Genomic DNA, 24,702 nt, shown 5'->3' on the forward strand with positions numbered 1-24,702 from the left:
TGGACTACTTTGGGTTCTCTTCAATCACATGAAAGACTCAGTAAAAGAGTATAATCCAACTAACAGAATATTTAGGTTAATATTCTTTCTTCTCTTTAGTTCAAAATTTTAGTCGTGCATTTCCTTCCTTTCTGAGATACAACTAGAGTGTTTAGTTACCAATATATGGTTAGTGTGCGGAACAAGGCACTGAGACACCTTTTGCCAGTAATTAAGTGTGCGTTTGGATTACACGTTTTGCGTTTGTGTTTGACGTTTTAAATGAAGACAATTGCACAGGTAGCATTATAGATAGAACATTCAACAGTATTAATCAATATTATATTATTATATATCCATAACACAAATACACCAAACACCAACCATTCATTCAAATATAAATTTTTAATCAAAGTAAATTTCAGCCATTCATTCTAATAACTTTTTGGGTCAACACCCAACCATTCACCATCAATGATAGCTCCATGTCATGAAGTAATACTTCAAAATTATTTTCGGTGCAATTTGTCTTGTTATGTCGTGTCCGTACTGGAATCCACGTTTTAAAATTATTTTACTATAGTATTTTCAGTTTTCAGCAAAATAAACGGTATCCAAACAGACTCTAAATGTTGTGCCTTGTCAACCAAGTACTCGGGTGCTTGTAAGCCACATCATGAAATTGTTACACAAATAAGCAAATATGAAACTATGGAAGGTGAAACTTATCTAATGGGACCATACTTGTGATGGGTTAACTCTCGAGTTTTTTGTGATTGAAATTGAATCAGATGCCAAAACTTAATGCAAAGAAAGGAAATTGAAAGCCGAACACCACCCGATGCATTTGATAGAAAAGAAATTGGTTATTCATTTCACAAAGAAAATCGAAAATTTTCTATAGCTACTTCAATCGCTTACATGCGAAGGGGTTAAATTCACATTTTCTTTCAGAAGTTTGTTGTCCAGTTGAGATGACCCAGTTGGGGCTGCTGATAGGCACCAACCTGCGCCCCCGGAGCAGCTGCAGCCACACCAACACCAACATTACCACCCATAGGAGGGCCTAAGTGGTGTGGATTACCAAGTGTACCAGGCTGTGGAGGAGGATGGTACATACCCGGAAATTGCATATGAGAAGATTGTGCAGCAGCTGCATTAAAGGAAGCATGACCCGTGTGGGATGGCATATAAGCACCATGAGGCGATTGCCCTGGCATGTTGTAGTATGGAGTGGATTGCATGCCTGGAAGCTCTCTAGGGTTCTGAATCCAAATTTCGGATGGCTCGGCCTGCAGTTTCAAATATTCAAATTACCAGCTTAGTTCTAATCCTCACAAAAATGAAATTCCCAAAATAGATGCATTCTAGTTGCTCCCAAACATAGGAAAACTAAAATTTATTTGATTAAAAACATCAAAAGTTAAGAGAGAAGAAACCCAAGCACAGGCAAGGTACAATCAAAGTGGACATGTCTCTAATGCAAACTTGTGCATGCATTGCAGAGCTTAACCAAATTCAAATACATAGATTACCATCCAGTGAAAGTTTTTTACAGAGATTCACATCCAAATGGCAGGCACTAACTACATTACACACAACACAACAAAATGCTAAAAGATGAGGTAATAGGGACTGAGCACCATCATCAGCTGGTTTCTAATTGAACAAGTCAGCATCCAACACTTCATAACAAATTAATATACCTATATATGAACCCGTAAAAGAAAACATAATCAACATCAATATTATAATTTCTAGACATGTTTCTCTTAGTTATGAGTACAAATTTGGAAACCAATTTGTTTCCTTTATGAACTAAGGTATTGGGCAACAATGCTAGAAATAGGATTGCTAAGATATAACAGGACATGCAAGATTATAACTAGGGCCTCCATATTAAACTTATTTGAAGTAAGCCACTAAATGCAATTGTTTAATGCATCAAATAAAAAAAATAAGATATGTATTTTTACCTGTGGATTTGGCACATAAAGATTTCCATCTTTGTATTTGATTCGAGATGAATCATCAAGCCCAGTTGCACCACCAACTACACCAGGAGCATTGATAGCATATCCCGTTGGATTAGTAAAATTTCCAAACCCTGTGGGACTGCCAGCAGGAACAGGCTTAAACTGTTGAATTCCGTACTTCAGGCTGTTTGCATTTAAATGGGAACTACCTCCAGGCATCAGCAAGTAACTGCTACCATTTGATGGGTGAGGATAGGCTGGGTTACTAGAGTAGCCAGGCATGGCCATTGGCGAAACATAGACTGGAGGAGGAAACTGACGGTGGTATGGCATAAGATTAGCAAAATGGGAAACATGAAATTGTGGGTACATCTGTGCTACAGGTGGCTGTTGCTGCTGTTGTACCATAGCAATTGTTGATGCAGGGATGCTGTTGGCAGTATGTGAGCTTAAAGCCTGAAGTCGTAAGAGAGAAAAAAAATCAATTAAACTGGTAGCATCAAAATATTAAGAGATGTACCATGTCTAAATAAATTGGTTTTGCATAGCACATTGCAGAATTATAGCTGAAGGGAAAAGCCCTTTACATTTTTTTTTTAAACAAAAAGATCAAACTTTCAAAAAATAATCCAGATTTGAGTAACCTAGAAAGTTGTTTATTGATCACTAGATTCACTACTAAAGATCAGTTGGCAAACAATTATAATGTTCTGTAAAATATCCTTTGTATATCGACACACTCCCTACAAGATGAGACGTACCTAAGCTGCTGTAGTGTATCCATAAAAATAAATATTAAATCAAAACAGGTTTTGTTCATACAAGTGTGTAGTGATATGAGAAGCAAAATATTTTCCGTCAAACAATGATAAGCATTCAAATTTACCTCCTGAGGAGATGGAAGACCCTGACCCCGTACAGTTTCATCCATTGTGGAGGGTCTAAAATAGGGGGTCAAATCATAACCAGTTTGAGGATCATATGCCTACATGAAAACCAACACGTCATATTGGATCATAGTAAAAAGTGAAATAACATGCATGCAATAATATCAATAATTTTTGTATACACATTGATATAGCAAGTAAAATTTACATGAGGTGGAAATCAGAAAAATGAACTCACCGAAAAACCTGGTAGTTCAGGAGGATCTTGATGCTGCTGTGATTCTGAAGGGGCATAGGATGGACTGTTCTCTCGAACCAAACCAATATCTGCATAATTCTCCAAATTCTGAGGGCTTGTGGATTCTTTTTTATCAGACAATTGATGCTCAACAGCCACACCAGATGCCGGAGAATCAGATCCAGAATTTCTAACTTGGTCATCAAGTAACTCTGCCGTCTTGCCACCAGAAACATCCTCACCGGAAGACTCTGGAGCTGACACCAATAAACTGCCATCACAAATTAACATATTAATACTTGCCCAAGTTATATATTATATTGAAGGAAATCACTGAATATCCAAATTGCTCAGATAAATTTCAAAAAGAAAAAAAAAAAAAAAAAAAGTATTTACAGAAATGATCATTTCAGATGTCCAATTTTTTTTAATAAGTAAAAAAATCATTGAAAAAGAAAATAAACTTTATGTACACAGGATGTATATACAAAGCTATCCTCAAGAATAGATTTCCAAAGTATTACACTAGCTCATATGTAAATTTACAGTATTTAGAAAATAACACCAACCTTGCAGCAGCTTCACCGTTTAATTCTTCTGTAGTTCCCACTGCTTGTAGTCCAGAAGCAAGATTCATTGAAGAATCAAACTCTGTCCCAATGCTGCCAAAGGTCAGCTGACATCTATCAGTTTCAGGGACTCGAATATGCTGTGCTATGATCACATTCTGATTTTCATAGATGTGTGCTCGTGAAAGCTTATCTTGCAGCTTAGCTGCTTCAGATTCCAAATCCTTGGATTTCTCAGCAGGAGGCGAAACAGATTTTGTAGGTGTTCCAATCACTCCAGGGTTGCTAACAGCTGACTTTTGGCTTGATTTAGGTTTCCACTTATGCTGAGAGACTGCATTAAAATTCATGATCATTTCATGAATCAAAGGATCTACTGATGAAAATAGATCCCCTTTCACAAATAAGAAACAATTGCACAATCTTTAATGGTTGACATCATTCCTTTACAAGTAAAATGGCAACTATTACCAACAAAGTAAAAGTAATTTCTCCAATTACTTTTGAGCAAATTGGAGCAATAGAGGTATGCATAACTAAGAGAAAATAAGCGGCTACTTTAATGCATCAAATCATTTGATAAAGATGTAAAATCAACTAATCGGGGTAGACCACAATAATCTGTGTTTGCCTTTCTAACTTATCTAAAATCATAATCTCTGTAACCTTCCTCTTTGGCATATCCTTCTTCATTACTTTTTTTATATAAATAATCAAATTTTATTGAAAAAACAAGACCACCTCATGTACAGTGTATACCAAAGGTTTTTTTTGGATAGGTAAAAAAAAAAACCCTTTGATGTACCAAAGGTAGCCTAGAGAATTCCTTCTTCATTACTTTTAACTATATTGTTTTAAGCCTTCCACTCTCTTTTCACTCAGTCAACTTGAATTAAATCAAGCTTTTCCAAAAAAAAAAAAAAAATGGGATAAATACACAAGTGCATCTATTCACATGTTAATGCCATCTTGCCAAAAGTGGATCTATTCAACCATGACCAGAAAGAAATTAGAACTTTAGCATGGCATCAAAAACTCACAATTCCTATGCCTGAAACTTTGACTAATAGAGGATTACATAAGTTTATTCCTAAACTTGCACTAACAAATTTCAAGCAATCAAAATCTAGTGAGGGTAGACAACTTCATTTTGAAGAAATATTTCTATTTTTTTAAAAAAAATAACAAGTTATACATACACCTAGTAGGTCTAGAACCCTTAACTACTGTCCACCCTATTCTTATAGATAGAGGCCATTTGAGCTAGAGCTCAATGATCACTTTCAAGGGACATTCAATTAACAATATAGCTCATGTTTGACAAATGTACCTTTTTGATGACCCACAAGTTGATGTGGCCTGCTACTATACTGATTATTTAATAATGGGCGGTTGACTGGCATGCTGGGCATAACAGAATCAGTTGTAGTAGCTTGACTGAGTTGGTCAGTTCTGGAAATGGCATTGAGAGGTCGAAATGATTCTGCAGAGGAACCATCCTTTCCCAAAATTGAATTTGAGAAAGAACTACTTGGTACAGATGACTGTTTGACAGAGTTTTCAGAAGACTGTCGACGAACACCAACGACACCAACTTCACGTTTAATAGCTCCAACAGGGCCTGATGATCTGGAATCTGGAGATGGCACATGAACTGGGTCTGTGGAAGAGGAATACACCCCAACAGCAGAACTGCTTGATGCTAGAGTTGCAGGACTTGGTTGGGAGTTGTTTGGCTTCACCGCATGCAGCCGTGAACTTGCATTTGGAGTTGAAGCCCTTGCATTTGGAGTTGGAGCCCTAGCATTTGGAGTTGAAGCCCGCTTTTCACCTAATACTCCTTTCCCATAAGTGTCACTTGAATTGGCATCTTGAGCATGTCTAGGGTATGACTCAGTTGGTCCATTCAAAGTCCGAGATGAACTCCGTCCACCAGAGGACTTCTGACTGCTTGAGGTTCCTAATGAACTGCAGAGAGTACAAGAGAGATATATGAATGACATGATTATGCAGTACAGAATAAATGCTTAGTCAGGAAAAAATCTCACTCCTTCACAGAATTAGTTGAATTCATTGTTCTCAAAATCTATTTATTCCACAGAGAGGACCTATCATCAATAGGAATTAGTTTCATATTGGTCCAGTTTTGTCTAAGTTATCAATGAGCATATACTACTATCAGGGAAAACAAAAAAGCAAAAACACCAACTAAGTCCCTTGATTTTGTCTACTCTATTCTTCTCAATTAAAAAATTTGTATCCAAGCTTTTTCAGGCACTAACATGTTTTCCAGGTGATGTCTTTCAGAGGGTACATCACTTAAAACTCTGTTAAGCCTAAGATTCATTCATTGTACTTACTTCATTTCATTGTATCTCATTTCTTATTTCTGCCGTCTGAGAGTAAATTTGGAAGAGCTTATTTTCATTGTAAAAGTACAGTTATATACCTAGAAAAAGTGAGGCTTTAAAAGTTGTCTATAAACTGATGATGAAAATAAGCTCACATTTTAAGTTAAAACAGACTCTATACTTCACAAATTACCAATCATACAGTAGATATAATATGCTGGACTGGAGAAATAGAGCATACTACATGGACTAGAAAAAAATTCAAAATTCTTTGTCTGTCATTCTTCTCAGGCTTTTATTCTTCAGCTAAAAGCTTAAAACCCATGAACTACTTTTGCTATTCTATTAATTTTTATTAAATATAACACTTTTAAAGAAGGCCACCACAAAAAGTTCTATGTTTGTTTTCTTTATATTCAAAATTAAGGAATATATATTGGTAAACTATTTTTACAGATGCTAGAGATGTGACAATAGATTCATTGGTCACAATAATATTACGTTTACATTGAGGCACAGATAAAGAAATAAGACTATATACAGCTAACATACAAACAATAAAGAATCATACCCCTTTTCAGAAACATTTGAGATCACTTGCTCATTAGTGGATGTAGTACATTGCGGCAAAGCGGGCTTCACTTCTCTATCCACATTTCGATTAACTCTGTTGTCTCTCACAACACGGAACTTGATGCCTGAAAATAGTATGAAACTAATATTAATCAGTCTATAGCACAACAAAGATAAAGCCTACTATCTACTTGTATAAATAATTTATGGGCAAATGCGAATTTCTCATGTGCATATGTGAATTTGAAGTAAAAATAAAGCTTCTTGGATTGCATAAAAGAACACTGCCCGGAAAAGTTTAAATACGTCCAGTAATGCCAGAATTATAGCAGGAATCAGTGTAAGGATGAAAGAACAAGACTCAGTTCAAAGGAATTCATTAAAACTCGCTGTACAACTAATTGATACTTAGCACTTTGATCCTTAGGACTTCAATCATGATGTGCTGTAAAGCATGTATACCATACGCCTTTTGTTTGTTAACTATTATACACTTCAAAATAAATCAATCTTACAGTCATTAAATATTTGAGTATGTTTACTTTGGATAGGAAAGACACAAAACCAGGAATTGTAAGATCAGAAACTTGGCCAGGCAATGTATTTTACAAATTGACGGACTAAAAACAAATGCTCTGATTTAGATTTTAAAACTAAGAGTTAGATAGAGTTTATTGCCATCTATTAAAAATTCATATTCCTGAGTAATTTTTAAGCCTTGAAAAGAAAAATAAAAAGAAGGGGTAAGAAGCATATTCAGAAAACACTAAAATTGAAAATCACAGTACCTTGTCTAAAAGATTAATAATCAAGTTATTTACCAAGACAAAACAAAAGTACACAAAATATATTAATAAATAACTATTGACACTAAAATTACCAGGTACAGATTTCCGTGTATAGCCTCCTCTCCGGACATTACGATCAGAAGATGTATGAAATTTCATTGCTTGACCATTCATCCCTTGTTCAACACTCTCAGAATGTCTTCGTGGATCCACAGGAGCCTTGTACCCCATATTCTAAGCATAAGCACATATCATTGTTGACAGGATGTTACTTAGCACAAGATTCCTCTTAAACAATTAACATTTTTAAATAAGAAGGAAGTACATTTAATATAAAAGAAAAACTTATGTGTAGACTCTAGAAACAGAACAAATAGATATCTTAAGCCTCTAGACAAAGCTGATTACAAATAGGTATCTTAAAAACTGTTACCCCAACCAAAGTTTTTCATTTCAGGGGAAGACAGAACATAAGGGGGCACATTTTCAGAGGTCAAACAATTCTTTTACTGGCCAAATGTTCAAAGAGATCTAGAATTTAGTTGCACATTGCATTCATAAATCAAATAACCACTTTCATAAGTACAAGCACCAAGAAAGTGCCTCAAGGATAACCTATGCGCAGTCTTATTATGTTCACATATATCAACATAAGCTATAGATAAAGTGCACATGCTTTCTGCCTCTTTTTAGACACAAACATCACTTTCCGTTAACTTGATACCCAAAAATAAAAAATGAATTCAGAACAAGTCTTGTATGGGTAATATAAGATGAAAATAAAGTTAAGTTAATTTAAAATATTTAACTAGAGAATCACTTCTCCAAGCTCATGAAAATTACAAGCATAAGTCTATTTTCATCATTTGTGTGGTGTTGTCATTAAACTCCATTCATGGAATACAAAAGATATGGAACTGATAACAACAGATAATTTATGGGTTATTCTGGCTCTAGACCCAACAAATAGGTGAAAGTATGGTTAAAATTCAAAGGGCAACAATAAGTAGATAGCTCAACATCTTTCAAAAGATTAAAGGTGCAATAATATGTCATTGTTTAGGGTAACTGACAGTGCATTGCACAGAAGGCCACATTATTACAGCACAACCAACCATAAATTGTTTCCCTAAGAACTATGCTCCTCTGTTCAAAGACCTAAGAAATTGCATAAAACTCAATATATTCCTACTTCCCACAAGCAAATATTAAATTCATCCATAAATGATGTTTTAATACACCTCCATGTCAAAGAACATATAGAGAATGACTTACCCAAAAAAAGAAAATATAGAGAATGATTCAAGAAACAATGACTGAATTAAGAATAGTTCATTAAAAAACAAAGAACACACGAGGTCATACCTCCTTTCTCTTGTCTCTTTTTCTCTTCACCTCATGAAATGGATCTGAGTAAAAACAAGAAAAAATACAAGAAAACTTCATTATATTACAATTAGAAGTGCATATCATAACAAATGAAAATTCATATAAAAAATGGGTAATTCAGGAAGTATTCTATAACTTTTGTTCCAAACATTTGTTTTTTAGGCAAAAAGATTGTCCAAACAAGCATTCTATATAGCGTGTAGATTAGCCTAACCCCCATTATGCCACGTTCCCAAGTGGGGCATACCACATGACATAGGATCAGGTTAGGTACAGTTAAGGTTTCTGTTGCTTGGTTATCAAATAACGGAAAACATGTCCAAAGTATTATTGATCCCATTCTACAAGTTTTAAGCAACCAAAATGAGCAATCATTTAAGGAATTGTGCACAAAATAAAGTACTTGTGTCAAGCTTTTAGCTTTAAAATAACTTAATTATTGTGTAGTATTTAATTCCAAAATCTAATAATGAATCCCCTAAGTCAGTATGAGTGCATAACTAATAATGCCCATTAGTCAGACACAATGCAGGCTCACATGCTTAAAGTGGCAGCTAAGTTCTAGACATGACACAATCTTTAGCAAGAATTTATTCCTGAACCCCAAATTTTCATCAGTCATTAACAATGATATCACATTATCTCAACAAAATGAGAAGTTAAGCTAGAAGCTGAGTGCACCAAAGAGTGCTTCCTGACAAACTCTGAATTGTGTTGTGTGTAAGGCAGAGTTGAGTGTACAAAATGCAACCAATAACAAACCAATGTCAACACATAACATCAAGCACACAACAAAGAACACTAAACCAAAGAAAACAAACACAATAGTCTATAGACAAGTTAAAAACATAGCAAATTGACCTTAGTTTAGTAGTTCCCATGAACAAAACCTCAGAAAAAACAACAAAAAATACAAACTAAATACCTAACACAGATGAGACCCAAAATCTAACACAAGTAAACCCTAAACAACCCCCCCCCCCCCAAACACACACAACATTAACCAACTCCCAAACCCAAAACTAAGAAACAACAAAATCCCAATACCCAAATTGCACAAGAAACACAACCAAAAAACCAAAAGAAACACAGTCAAAACCTAGAAAGCACAGACACGGACATGCATACGGGTATGGACAAATTCAGTGACAATAGTAATTTCTGAAAAAGTATAACATGAAACAGCCGGTATGACACAATTATTACACCGGTACGACACGACTAGGACACAAATTCAACAGGGGTACAGCAACCTAAATGAAGTGTTCATGCTTCCTATGTCAAAACCAATGTGAACCAAGAAAAACCCTTTTAATCTAAGCAAACCCAAAAATCTAATCAAGACCCTTGTCTTTAACTGGACCCGATGAAAAAATTGGAAAACAGATAAAAACAGAACAATGTGAACCATAATTAACACATAATAATTAAACCACAACTTTCAATCCTAGAATAAGTAAAACAACAAAAACCCATTAACCAAAGCAAACCCAGAAACCTAAAAAGCAAATAAAAACACAGCAATGTGAACCATTATTAACACATAATTTTAACCACAACTTTCAATCCTAGAATAAGTAAAACAACAAAAATCCATTAACCAAAGCAAACCCAGAAACCTAAGAAGCAAATAAAAACAAAGCAATGTGAACCATAATTAACACATAATAATTTAACCACAACTTTCAATCCTAGAATAAGTAAAACAACAAAAACCCATTAACCAAAGCAAACCCAGAAACCTAAGAAGCAAATAAAAACAAAGCAATGTGAACCATAATTAACACATAAAAATTTAACCACAACTTTCAATCCTAGAATAAGTAAAACAACAAAAACCCATTAACCAAAGCAAACCCAGAAACCTAAGAAGCAAATAAAAACAAAGCAATGTGAACCATACTTAACACATACTAATTAAACCACAACTTTCAATCCTAGAATAAGTAAAACAACAAAAACCCATTAACCAAAACAAACCCAGAAACCTAAAAACCAACTAAAAACAGAGCAATGTGAACAAAAATTAACACATACAAAACACAACCCTCCAAGCCCAGAATCAGCAAAACAAACAAAAACCCACTAACCAAAACAAAAAAAAAAAAAAAAAAAAAAAAAAAAAAAAAAAAAAAAATTGAAAAAGAAAGCAAACCTTGGATGAGTAATTTCTGGGCGGTTTCATTAGGATCCATGTTGGCTTCTTTCAAAGCCGCATAGATATCCAATTCAGAGTGATTACCCACGATTTCTTTGATGGATTGGATCGTCTTCCTCACCCCTGCTGACAGTTTCTGAGTCCCACCGCCTCCCTCGATCACTCGTGACCCACCTCCACCGATACCAGTGACCATTTCAAAAACCCCACAAAAAATTTAAATAAAAAAAAAAAAAACAAAATATTCGAAAATTTATAATTGTTTGCTTTATATAATTATATATATATGTACTAATATGTGCGTGTGTATGGGGTGGAGAATCAAAAACCCTAATGATGTGTGGCTTTGCAGTGAGAGAGAGAAACTAGGGTTAGGGTTTTGGTGATTTTTGAAATAGTGGAAGTAAGCAGAGAGAGAGAGAGAGAGAGAATGGAGAGAGCCTTTTTTTGTTCAGTGGTGTTTCCGTGTTTATTTGGGGTTTGGAAAACACTTTTTTTTTTCTTTTTTTCTTTTTTTCTTTTTTTTGATTTTTTAAGTTTTGGGGAATATGAGAAATTCTTTGGTGGGATAATTTGGTTGTTTTGGGGTTTTTATTTTTTTTTATGCCCATGGTTTTTGGGTTTAAATTTAATTGCAACAATGACTCTTTTTTTTGTTTTTCTTTTTTTTGTGATTGGTTTGAGGGGGGAGTGGTGTGGGTGGGGTTGTTATGGTGATTAGGAATAGGAAAGGCAGTTGGGGATTGAGATTTATGTCCCTAATTTTTCTACTTTTTTTCTAGTTGTATAGGTAAAAGTTTCCTTAGAACCTTCCTATCAAAATTATATACAAAAGTTTTTCAATACACGGTTGTAATTCGCCACTTAAATTATTTTTTTGCTTATTAGTATCAATCAATAGGCACCTACCATATGGGATTTGTAGGGTTGACTTAAGGCACTACAGGCCTATGATGACTAAGCATATTTTTATATTTTGAATATTAATAATAAAATTATATATTTAATATCTGTAAATAAAATTTGAATATAAATTTATTTACTAGTATGAGATTAATTAATTCTTTCGACATTTGGGTACAAGAGATTAATGAGTTTTACACTTTAAAACTAAGAAAAACAAACAGTCATTATTACATCCAATGGAAATATTTTTTTTTTTTTTTTAGTTTTTCTTTGATAAAAAATTATTTTTTATTTATTGGTGAATATTTAGGACTTAATTAATACTGTCATTAGTACAAAGATGTCTATATTAATAAAAATTTAGGGGCCTTAGGCAATTGCCTAGTTACTTCATGCATTGAGCCAACATTTGGGATATATTATGAAAATATTGTGAATATAGCATTTCTCTTAATATAAAGCTATCATCCTCAAACCGAGTATATTGTGATTGAAAAGACTGTGTAACTTTAGTCATATCGCTATTTTTTTATGAGTAATATATATCCACAAACTATTTTACAATATTTTTACAAATTATTGTTATAGTCAACTCTTACTGGTTCACATCTAGATCAATAATTAACATTACTTTTTTATTTGTCATTAATCCTTCATCGTATTAACAGTTTATAAAAATAAAAATAAAAATTTGTAAAATAATTTATAGATTTAGCATTATGATATAGATAGTCACGTCATTTTTCAAATGAGTTATGTAGCTTGATTAAATGAATAATACACATTCATAATTTTATAAATCGTCATGTAATGAATTGGATGAGATACCTCTATAACATTTTGGAGCAAAACTTTATCCTAATTTTTTTTTTAAATGCTTAACCTACTACCACCAATTGTATGATAAATATTTATTATGTGACAATAAATAAAATAAATAGGAAACAATGAAATAAACATATATATATATATATATATATATTTTCTTGTTATTTTAACACAAGTAGCCTCTTTTTTTTCCTTCTAGAAAAAGGGCTTTTGTTTAACTCAAAAAAAAAAAAAAAATAGTAGGAGTAAGAAGTTGCTATTAAGAAATGATTAGTGGTTGATTGGATTCTCCAACCCCGTCCACGTGTATGAAGATAAATTAATTATCATATTATTATTGATGATTAAGATTCTATTGGTATCATCTTTAAAAATTTTATTTTACAATACACACGAAAAACCATTAACTTACGTACACACATAATAATAATACTACACATCAACTTTCAGAATCCAATTTGAATTTCAATGGCCAGTACTCTAAGTTCATAGCAAACTTAACGTCAAGGTGCAAAGTGTAACAATAATCGTAGTTTAAGGTGCAAAATGTATATTCGAAAAGTTTAGGGTGCAGAGTATAATTTAGAGTATAGTTTAGGATGGTAAAATATAATTTTTCCAAAATTTATTTTAAACAATTATAATGAGTTATATAAGACTTTTTTGAAAAAATAATTAACGATCTATAAGAGTGTTGATTTTTTTTTTTTTTTTTTTTTGAGAAACTAAAGAGTGTTGATTTAAATGTAGTACTTAACTACTTATTATTAATACTACATGTAAAACATTTTTTTTTTAATTCAATGGTTACAAAAGATAAATAGGATTTAAATCGTATATGTCTTTGTCAAAAATATCAAGATGTACGTTTAACTTTTTTTTCTTGAGAGGATTTCAATCTATAGCGTCCGCTCCTGATGATAACTCTTTATCATCAGAGCAAAACACTAATCAATTTTTGGTATAGGCGGAAATTGAACTCCAAATCTCTTAAAATTTAAGTACATGAAGATCAATAAAATTTACAAGTCCTAATTTAAGGGACATCATTTTGTCATATCACAAAGTTTAAAAGAATAATAAGAATATTATTAGTTTTTCTTTGCTTTTTTTAATAATACCCGATTTCATTAAACAATAAGAAGAGCAACATCTAGCTTCAATTGCCTAGAAACTACAAGAGGAAGAGAGTGCTTACGAAGAACTCTTATGCATATTAAAAAAAAAAAATCTTTCTGACTTGAAAGATGGATACAACTTTATTGGTTGACTATGAATATTTGTGGTTATATTATACTTTCTTTGATCTCTCACGTCACCGAGGGAGGTCTACGGTGAAATCTCATGGAAGCAGAGAGGAATTTAAGATCGTAGAGTCCAATTTTTCATGACCTTTACGCGTGGTTGATGGCCATCCAGAATTTGGATGAATCATGTCAAGCATGTCCTACCATTATTATAATATAATGTTCTTCTTGGAATATTTCACTATTACTATGAATAAATCTCAATATAATTAATATATATATATAAATATATATGGATTGGGTTCAAATAATGTTACACCACCCAATAACTTGTTATAGAATTCATATATATTTTGAAAATTCCACCGTTGAATTACATGTTTTATATGTTTCAAACATTCTTGTCAATTAAATGTTATTTGTTTTTCGATCCATAAACTCATCTTTAATTCATTATTTTAAATTACAAAAATTTGAATTTAAACAATTGATTGATGATATGATTATTTATCTTTCATCACCATAGAAATTTATAAGTATGGAGAATATACGAAGATAATGTAATCTATTGATTGATGATATGATTATTTATCTTTCATCACCATGGAAATTTATAAGTATGGAGAATATACGAAGATAATGTAATCTAATAATAAATTTGTCAAAATTCACATTCAATTAAAAAAATATTGAATGATGTAATATTGTTTAGAGTTACACCAGATGTAATTTAAACTCAACCTTCTCTCTCTCTCTCTCTCTCTCTCTCTCTCTCTCTCTCTCTCTCTCTCTATATATATATATATATATATAAATATAATTATTTATTTATATTTGTTTGACCAATCATTTATTGAATTGCCCTTCTTTCTTTCTTTCTTTCTTTCTTTTTTTTTTTTTTTTTTTGTTTTGGTAAAATTCTATTTAGTCCCTTAACTTTTACTTTAAAATGTCAAATTAGTCCCCAAGGTTACTTTGTACAAATAGTCAACCTATTTTTTTTTTTTTTGTTTGAGATAGTCAACCTATTCTTGTTATGGCACTATGTTAGCAAACCACACCGTTTAAACTTTCCTTAAAAAAACAAAGGCCATTCATGAGATGCACCTTTTCTAATATTGTTGTTTAATAAGTACCCTTATTTTTATTTTATTTTTTTAAAATGAAATATTTGGTCAATTTTGTCATTCTAGGTTGATACTTGCTTCCTATCATGTCTTCGTTGAGATTCGAAATTGAGGGAATAAAAATGGAGTGTCTTAGAGATAATAGGATAAAGTTTAGATATAAAATTGGTTGTAGCTTAAAACTATAACCTTACTTAATATATTTTTATTGGAGGTAAATTTTGAGAATTTCACCATTGGATTATATCTTCTTCTCATATCCTCTATATTTGCAATATTTCTAGAAAACTAAAGATCAATAGTTGTGCCATCAATAAATTGTTTAAATTGCTAATTTTTGTAGTTTAAAATTATGTATAAAATATAAGCTTATAGATCATATAATGCATAATATCTTATTGACATAATAGGAGGATTTTGGGGTTCAAAATGCCCCAAAAACCATGAGCAAAATGTGTTTGGATGCCAAAGTTTGACTATCAAAATTAAGATTTAGCTGTTATAATTTTGAATACTCAACATGTCAAAGCCAAAGTGTCCTTTATGATGTTACTAGAGTTATGATTTGTTTGGATTGAAGGAGAGGGAGGGGGAGTAGAGTAGAGTATAGTAGATTTAGCTCAAAATTAGCCTATTTTTGACAAACTTTACACTACTTCCCTTCACTCCCCTCCTTCTTCCCTCCATCCAAACAAGCCCTTAAGGACTTACGCATTGCTTGGTATAAAATAGGGCGTCTAGGCGTAGTATTTGTTAAATTGAATTTTTCCTAAGAATAGACAATTTTTTCCCCCTCAAATCTATTGCCTTTATAAGGAAAGGTAAGATATTTGAGTAATCTTTCTATTTCTTAAATGCCAAGGTATGTCGTCATGTATTGGCGTTTCTATTCGACCCCTAGCAGCATATGCCAATTCCAAATGGCATATCCACTTTGGACATAAACCTGAGGTGTTGTTTTAATTATTGGCTAAAGTATAAATTACACCCCTAAAATTTAGGGTATTTAGATTTGAAGTTTTAGAATTTGGATTTATCCCTTAAAGTTATATTTTGTTTGCATCGGTAGCCCTTTCATCCATATTTGTCTTTAAGTGCCATATAAACTTGTGACACGTATTTAGTTTGTCTAATTAAATAATGTCACATCATTTTTGTTTTAATTATTTAAAGCTTTTTTTTGGCTAAATTGAAAAGGTCTTAATTGTTTAACTATATATGGAATCTTTCTAAAATGGTGATAATTAGACCAAAATAACTAGGTCATGTGTTTGAAATTGAACTCAAAAGTTTATTGATTAAGACTCACATGCTTGATTAATGTTTACATGTTTGCTTGCCTTAATGTTTGGATGATTTAGGGGGTGTTTAGATTTTATGTTTTCCATCACTTATCTCTCTAAACTCATCACTCAAAATTGGTGGATCCCACACATGCTACACTTGTTTGGATGAGTTTTCATTTTCTGTTTTCATCCCCCAAAACTCACTAAATTGAGTTATGAGTTAGTGAAAATGAAAACAAAAAAAAATGGTGTTTTTGAGTTATGAAAATAGAGTTATGGTGGCACTTTTGTAATATCACTCAACTAATGGGTCCCCACGTTTTGTATGTTGTCAAATACATGCCCACTTGACCTCCCAACTCTCTCCTTTCTCATCATACAAGACTTTTTTTTTTTTTTTTTTTTTTCTTTTTTCTTTGATTTTTTGCTCTTCATCATCACCTTGTCGTCTTTTTTTTTTTTTTCCCTTTCACATTAGGTTTCTGTTTGTTTGTTTGTTTGTTTTTTTTTTTTACCCTTCACTTTTCACAATCTTTTCTCTTCTCTTTTTTCCCTCTTTTAGTTCTTTCTAAGCTTTATAGTGTAATTTGTTGTGGTGTTGAAGGTGTTGGTGATGTGAATAACCGGATTTACTATGGTTGATTGGTTTGATGTTTTGTGATTTGCACGATGACGGGTTTTTTCAATTGGGTGTTGGGTTTGATCTACTGTTTCCATTGCACCAAGTCAATCCGTGGGTCCCACAAAAAGTTGAGATTTTTGAGTTTTTTAGAATGAAAACTCAACTGAGTTTAAGGGCTAAACAGTGTTGGATATAAGTTGGGGATTTTCAAGTGATAAAAAATGATTTATAGGATGATGAGTTTTGAGTGATGATTTTTAGGTGATGAGTGATGAGATATCAATCACTCACCATCCAAACAGGGCCTTACTTTCCTTATTGCTTTATTGCTTTTATTGCATGATTTCATTTCATAGTTAGTTCTTTTAGAGTTCAAGGTTTTAAATGTGTGAGTAGTAGGGCTTATATAGTAGGGATTGATAGGTGCAATACCCCAGGTATTGCACCTGATGCAATTCACCCACTTTCTCTCACAATTTTTTTCATTTTTAACTTTTTAACTTTTCTTTAATATATATTTATTTAATGATTGAGATTGAAAGTTGTTTTTTTAACTTTCAATCTCAACTATTGATTACTATTGCATCAAATCTCAATCCTACATAGTAGAATACATTTAAGTATAATTTAGTAATACAAGTGAAGGCTAGCTTTAACTAGGCAATATCGAGTGCCTAACACATTCCAATAACATGTTACATACCACAACTTTAGGCTTTCATGTATGAGGTTCAATGTTGGTTTTTAAACCTACAACTAGGTGAAGACTCGTTGAGCTAGTGGCGAACTCCTGGGCTCGTGTAGGATGAGTTCATGTCGGATTGCATGATCCCATTCAGAGTGGTCATTGAACTTGGAGAACTAATGGAACCAATGGGGGGCCTAAACCAAAGCACTTATAGGGACCATTTTGAAAAATGGGAAAAGGTTGATGACCAAAGTGATAATCAAACCTTATGATGCTAATAATGTAACAAATCAAATTAATCCAATTAATAATATTTTCATAGATAGTTCCATATACAATTTCAAAAATAATAAAAATTTATTATCAATAATTACCATAATTATTTTTATCTCCTTTTAAACCCATAATTATCCAAAAAAAAAAAAAAGAAGAGAAAAAAAATTCATACTTTACTAAACTTTTATTATACATTATAAATGATATTAATGAAGGTAATAATAATATGTAGAAAACCAAATCATTCAACTAAATTTTAGGAGTTCGTTGGAGTTTGTACATCCATTCCATCAGCAAATAAAGCTGAACCTTTTTTCTCAAAAAATAAAAATAAAAATAAAGCTGTACCTCTATCCTGTGATTCCACAACCAAATACAGGAAAGAAGAAGGCAAAGAGTTAAAATATCTACGTAAAACGTTTGGCGAAAGAAAAAGAAAGTGGGACTGAAAATTGGGTTTAAAATTATTAGGTTTGGACTCGTTGATCTGGTGGGTAATGGACTTGGGCTTGAATTACTGGGCTTTGGCTTGGTTTTAGCAATGGAATTGGATTTTTGGGCCCTGTAGGAATTGGGCAATGGGGCTTGGGCAACGGGTCAGATGGGGCGGGTCTTGATTTGAGTGGGTCAATTGGGTTAAGATGGTGGGCTTGAACCCAGGTTGGGCTTTGGATTTAAATGTCCTGGGCTAAAGTTTGACTGGGCTTTTTTGGCTGGATTAAGATGCTGGGCTTTGTGATTGGCATGGACTGTGGGTGTTTAGTTTGGTTTTGAAGTAAGTCCCGTGAATGTGTTGCCTACAGTGCTATAAAATTGATATTGTATCTTTGTGGTGATGCCTTGTTCCCACTTGACGTGGCAGTGAGGTGTGTGGAGCTAGGTGGGAATATGGGTGTACAAGGTTTTTTTTTTTTTTTTTTGCTAAACATATGGGTGTACAAGGTTAGATTGAATAATTAGTGTATTACGTATAATTAATATCTTCAAAACTGAAGTATTAGTAATACAAATTTATGGAATGCTGATTTTCTAATAGAGGAGAGTAGCTAAAAGTCCTAGTAGTTCAATTGGTTCGCAACGCCTAGTCTACTATTGTTTGTTTTTTTCTCTTTACTCCTAATAGATAGTTAGATAAATGTACAACATGGTATATTGATTCAAAAAGAAAAAAAAAAAAGAAAAAAACAAGAGGAAACATAAGCATGATATATATGGACAAAGAAAGAAAAAAGATAAGTAGCCTCTAAATATATATATAATATATATATATATATATAACACTAGTCTCTAAGTACGCATGTTGCATGTACTCAGAGACTTTTTTATTTTCTTTAGGTAAAGGTTAATAATTTGCATCTATTATAATTTGGAAATATATATTTTTTATTTTTCAAATAAATAAAAAGGATAAACTTTAGAGATAAGCAGTAACTATAATTTCTTTTTTAAACGTGTGTTTGAAAGTGATGTAGTGTGCGTTTGTTTGCACTTTTAGGAGCTCAAAACGCGCATATTAGATAAAGCTGAAGAAAAATTGTGTTTGGCTTAGCCCAAAATGCAACTTTTTGATAAAAATTGCGTTTTGGACTCAGGCAAAAATAGCATCCAAAACGCACAAAATTTATGGACCTCCTAAGGTCCATAAATCAAAACGTGAATTGGGCGTTTTGATATATCCGTTGGGCTCACAAAAAATTACCAAATTACCCTCTATCAAACAACAAATCTAAAATCAAAACAACAACAACAGCAGATCAAGAATAGAAAAAAAAAAAAAAAATTAGAACAACAACTCTTTCCCATCAAGCCTCTTCAAGGAAGCTAGCTCAAGACCCTCTGGCGGATCAAGATGACTGACGAAAAAAAGGGGGGGGAGGGGGAGAAAGGACGGATCACCTGCCGATCTGTGATCAAACAAAACTATACCTGAAGAATGGGATACAGATTTACCGACCCGGCATCTCTTTCGTTCAATAATGCCTTCGCTTCAAAAGATCAAGAAAAAAAAAATAGAAACCAATCTGACAAGAAAAGGAACGAACGAAAAGGACGGGAAAAAAAAATTCTGGAAAGAAAAGGATACAGATTTACTCTGGAGTTGGATGAGTTGGGTGAGTTTGGTTCAGCTCACTGTGGAACGAACGAAGGAAAAAAAAATTCTGGAAAGAAAAGGACTGAGGAAAAAAAAAAAAAAGAAGAAGAAGAAGGAGAGCTGTGGTGGAACGTTCTGGACTGAAGAAGAAGTGGTATGGTAGGGAATAAAAGAGGAAAGGAGGAAAAAAAAGAAAAAAGAAAAAGAAAAGAGTGTGGGTACATGTGTGGAGGAGAAAAAAAGAGGGAAAAAAAAAAAGGAAGGAGAGCCCACGTGTGTGGAGAGAAAAAAAGAGAGAAAAAAGAAAAGAAATGCTATTACAATATTTTCACAATAAATCTTAAAGCAGGTTATTATTAGTTAATATTAGTTAGAAAAAAATAATTTTTTTAAAAAGAGAAAAAAATAATTTTAATAGTATGTTAAAATTAAAATTAGTATCAATTTTTATCACAATATTTTCACAATACTTTCATAATAAATCTTAAGTGGTAGGTTATTATTAGCTAATATTGGTGAGAAAAAAATAATTTTTTAGAAAGAGAAAAATTGATTTAATTATGATGAAGTAGTTGATTTAAGTATGAAACAAACTCACATAAAAAAAAAGGTATGAAATAAATTTCCTTATATACACATTGTCCTTTTTGGTAATTTATTCCTCAAACTGCCACTTTTATAAGTGCTAGCCAAACGCTTAGCTTTTTAATTATACACTTTTTAACAGCTTTTACCAAACACTCAGCTTTTTGAAACTCCACTTTTTCATTATGCACTTTTAACAAAACTCCACTTTTTCATTATGCACTTTTACAAAAAGCTGAACCAAACTCACCCGTAGTGATATAGAGAAAAGCTTGGGTAGGACAAATAAGATGAACGTGAGGAAAAAGAAGGCTAAATTTTAAGAGTTCTCTTAATTTTTAATTTTTAATTTTTTAATTGGGGGTGTTTTACTTTATTCAAATAAAAAAAGGGAATAGAAAAGGCTAAATTTTAGGGAATAAAAAGATGATCCTGAAGGGAAAAAATCCTAAATTTTAGAAGTTCTCTTTTTGAATTCAAAATGAAACTTATTATTTAATATTTATAACTTTATTTCTAAGAGAAGTTACCTTTCTTAAATGAGAGTATTTTTGAACCACAAAAAAATCCAATTCAAAAAGGGAATCCTCTTATATATAGTGTAAACTAGCCTCTAAGCAAGCATTTTGCACGTGCTTAGAGGTTCTTTATTTATTTTTTTTTTTGTAAAAATTAATAATTTGCATCTATTAAAAATTTGCATATATTTTTATTTTTTAAACAAATAAAAGGATACATTTTAGAAATAAGCAATAACTATAATTTCTTTCTTGAATGTGTGTTTGAAAGTTGTGTAGTGATATAGAGAAAAATTTGGGTAGCAAAAATAAGATGAATGTGAGGGGAAAGATTGAAGGCTAAATTTTAGGAATTATTTATTTATTTATTTATTTTTAAATTGGGGGTTTTTATTTTTATTCGAATGAAAAAAGAAAAAAAAGGGCTAAATTTTAGGAAATAAAAAGATGAATGTGAAAGAAAAAAAAATCCTAAATTTTAGGAGTTCTCTTTTTGAATTCAAAATGAAATTTGTTATTTGACATTTATGATCTTATGTTAAAAGAAGTTATCTTTCATTAATGAGGGTATTTTTGAACCACAAAAAAATCCAGTTCAAAGAGAGGAATTTTCTTATAGATACTAGCTTCTAAGCACGCGCATTGCACATGCTCAGAGACTCTTTTTTTTTGGTAAAAATTAATAATTTGCATCTATTTTTATTTTTCAAACAAATAAAAAGGATAAACTTTAGAGATAAGCAGTAATTGTAATTCCTTTTTTGAACATGTGTTTGAAATCGGTGTAGTGATATAGAAAAAAGTTTAGGAAAAATAAGATGAACGTGAGGGGAAAGTAGACTAAATTTTTGGAATTCTCTTATTTATTTATTTTTTAAATTGGGGGTGTTTTATTTTTATTTGAATGAAAAAAGAATAAAAATGGCTAAATTTTAGGAAATAAAAAGATGAATGTGAAGGAAAAAAAATAAAAAATTTTAGGAGTTCTCTTTTTGAATTCAAAATGAAATTTGTTATTTGACATTTATGATCTTATTTTTAAGAGAATTCACCATTCATTAATGAGAGTATTTTTGAACCTAAAAAAAATCTAATTCAAAGAAGGGAATTCTCTTATAGATAGTACTAGCCTCTTAGCATACGTGTTGATAAATGTTAATAATTTGCATTTATTATAATTTAGAAATATTTTTTTTTTCAAACAAATAAAAAGGATAAATTTTAGAGATAAGCCATAACTATAATTTCTTTTTTGAACGTGAAGGGAAAAAAAATCCTAAATTTTAGGAATTCTCTTTTGGAATTCAAAATGGAATTTGTTATTTGACATTTATGATCCGATTTCTAAATGAAGTTACTCTTCATTAATGAGAGTATTTTTAATCCATGTAAAAGTCTATTTGAAAGAGAGAAATTCTCTTATCTGTATATATTAAAAGTCTATTTGAAAGAGAGAAATTCTCTTATCTGTAATTGAAAGAGAGAAATTCTCTTACCTCCACTCTTCACCTCCCCCTTGCGCACGTATCTAGCCCAATATCTGAGACAATTCATGTTAGCCCATTAATCACCACAATTAAAAAGAATAAAATAGTATCTCTTCTTTCAATGTGAGATTAAACATTCTCACAACTCTTCATCTTCCATATTCACTCCCACATCTTTACATTTATGTTATAACATTTACTCATTTTAATTATTTAATATTAAAATGTTCCAACAATATGTAATTGGTTAATCTTTTGTCAAAACGCACTTTAATTGTAAATTGGGTAGATCTAAATTGGGTTTGATATACATCAATTGGTTGTATTAAAAACATAAAGATTGATCCAAGAAACAAGTGAAGAAAACCCATTTTATTGAAACTCGACAGATGGCATCTATTGAGATTTAGTAGGCAAGCTCGACACCAGCTTGATTTATTGAGCTTTACGAATTCAGAAATTCTAGATCTGAATTTGGGCCCATGTTGATATATTTTTTTATGATTTCTTCTCTCATAACCCTAGACATATATAAGACTTATTTTAAAAACTATCACGCACGGAAATGAAGACTAAGAGCTTGATTTTCTTTGTGAGAAGTTATTGCGTTTGTATGCCATAGGGTTTTGTAACCAAGTGCTTCATGTTCTTCATTGTTGATGAAGTGAAGAACTTTGTAGCCAACAACAACCATTCAAGTTGCTGGAGTTAGTCACGTTCTAGGATTCATGTGAATAGTTAGACACAAATTGGAGATTTGAGCATTAAGAGTAAGAAGGCTACTACAAGATCAAGTCCAATTTGGTAATGGAGTAAAGGTTCAACTGTAGATTGGTTTTTGGGATAGGCCGAGGTAATGGTAAAATTCCTTATACTTGTAACTGCTTGATTGTTGATTAGTGAATTCTTAAGAGTGGTGACCTTAAAATCAACTAGTGGGGTTTTTGCCTTGCAAGAGGTTTTCCCCTTTTGTCAACAAATCACCATTTCAATTTAATTTCTATTGCATTTAGTTTAATTAGTGATTTTTTGGTGCCTCCACGATTTGCATGCAATTTAACTTAATTAATCAACTTGGGTAATTGAATTAATTAATCAAGGTTGAGCTATCTTAACCCAATGCACACATATACACTTAGATTAAGTTAGAGTAGAATTTCTATCTTGTATAAAAAAAAAAAAAAAATTTGAAATTCAATTTTCTAATACCATGAAAATTTTAAATTCAAATCAAACTCATCTTTCTCTTTCTCATTCTCATTGTACTATAACTCAAAGTAGCTTACCCATTTTTAGACTTAAAATAACTAGTAAACACTCACACACACTTAGGCAATAAATCTCTATTGCCTACTTATCCCTCCACAAACTGGGACTCTTACATAGTTTCAAATTTTGAGGTTTTGCTATATACTCAAATTTCAAATTTTAAATAATAAGAAGAATAGATAAAGAAGTATACAACTTTCCATGTATATTACTAAAACAGTAATTAATTCTAGCCTCATCACACGTGCTTTGTGCGTGCAATGAAGCTTTTTTTTTTTTTTTTTGGTCCAGTGTATGTGAGATTAGGAATTAAGGAAACCAAAAAAAAAAAAAAAAAGAAACCGGTGAGTCTTGATAAAGTAAAAAAAAAAAGTTGGAATGTGGTCTTGAGGGAAATATCGAAGTGGACTAAGAAGTTTATCTTTTTAATTTTAATTTTTTGGATAAGTTTGTTTTCAAGACATGGATTAGTAGGAGAATATCCTATTTTGTAGGCATTTTACGTGGAGTTGAAAAAATATTTTTACTGGGTTATCTTCAAGTTTTGTCCCTATTAAACCTAGGGTCTAGGGGTAATTTTGAACCACATAAAAGTCCAGTCTAAAGAGTGAAATCCCAATATAGATAGTATTGATGAAAATTCTAAAGCTAAACCTTACTTCAAAATTTTTTACAAATTGATGTAGTAATGTGTATGATTGATGGGCTTTAATAACATAATAAACTAGTCGTTAATCTGTGCGATGCATGAGAAAGTTATTGGGTATGAAGGTTTAACATTCTCAATTATTTAATAAATGTATGAAAGACAAATTTAAAGAACAAATTATTCAATATTTCTAATTAATCATGATGAACCACAA

General features: G+C 31.8%; 1 protein-coding gene and 1 non-coding gene across 3 annotated transcripts; both read right to left on the minus strand.

Moving 5' to 3' along the window:
- Positions 1–540: 540 nt before the first annotated feature.
- Positions 541–11,377, minus strand: LOC115989550 (GBF-interacting protein 1-like). 2 transcript variants are annotated; one of them, XM_031113276.1, is made up of 11 exons: positions 10,906–11,377; positions 8,727–8,770; positions 7,454–7,595; positions 6,572–6,698; positions 4,980–5,617; positions 3,650–3,983; positions 3,081–3,351; positions 2,842–2,940; positions 1,956–2,411; positions 1,100–1,271; positions 541–1,003 (listed from the first exon to the last, which is right to left on the minus strand). In XM_031113276.1, the coding sequence occupies exons 1-11, from the start codon at positions 11,102–11,104 to the stop codon at positions 930–932; spliced, it is 2,556 nt and encodes an 851-aa protein (XP_030969136.1). In that variant the 5' UTR covers positions 11,105–11,377; the 3' UTR covers positions 541–929. The 2 variants fall into 2 exon arrangements, with proteins under 2 accessions (XP_030969136.1, XP_030969135.1); XM_031113275.1 differs by having other exon boundaries at positions 541–1,271.
- Positions 8,228–8,332, minus strand: LOC115993438. The gene has a single exon (XR_004092974.1). It is a non-coding gene; the product is annotated as a small nucleolar RNA snoR97 (small nucleolar RNA).
- Positions 11,378–24,702: the final 13,325 nt, after the last annotated feature.

This window comes from Quercus lobata, chromosome 5 (genome assembly GCF_001633185.2).
Source record: "Quercus lobata isolate SW786 chromosome 5, ValleyOak3.0 Primary Assembly, whole genome shotgun sequence".
Lineage (NCBI taxonomy): Eukaryota > Viridiplantae > Streptophyta > Magnoliopsida > Fagales > Fagaceae > Quercus > Quercus lobata.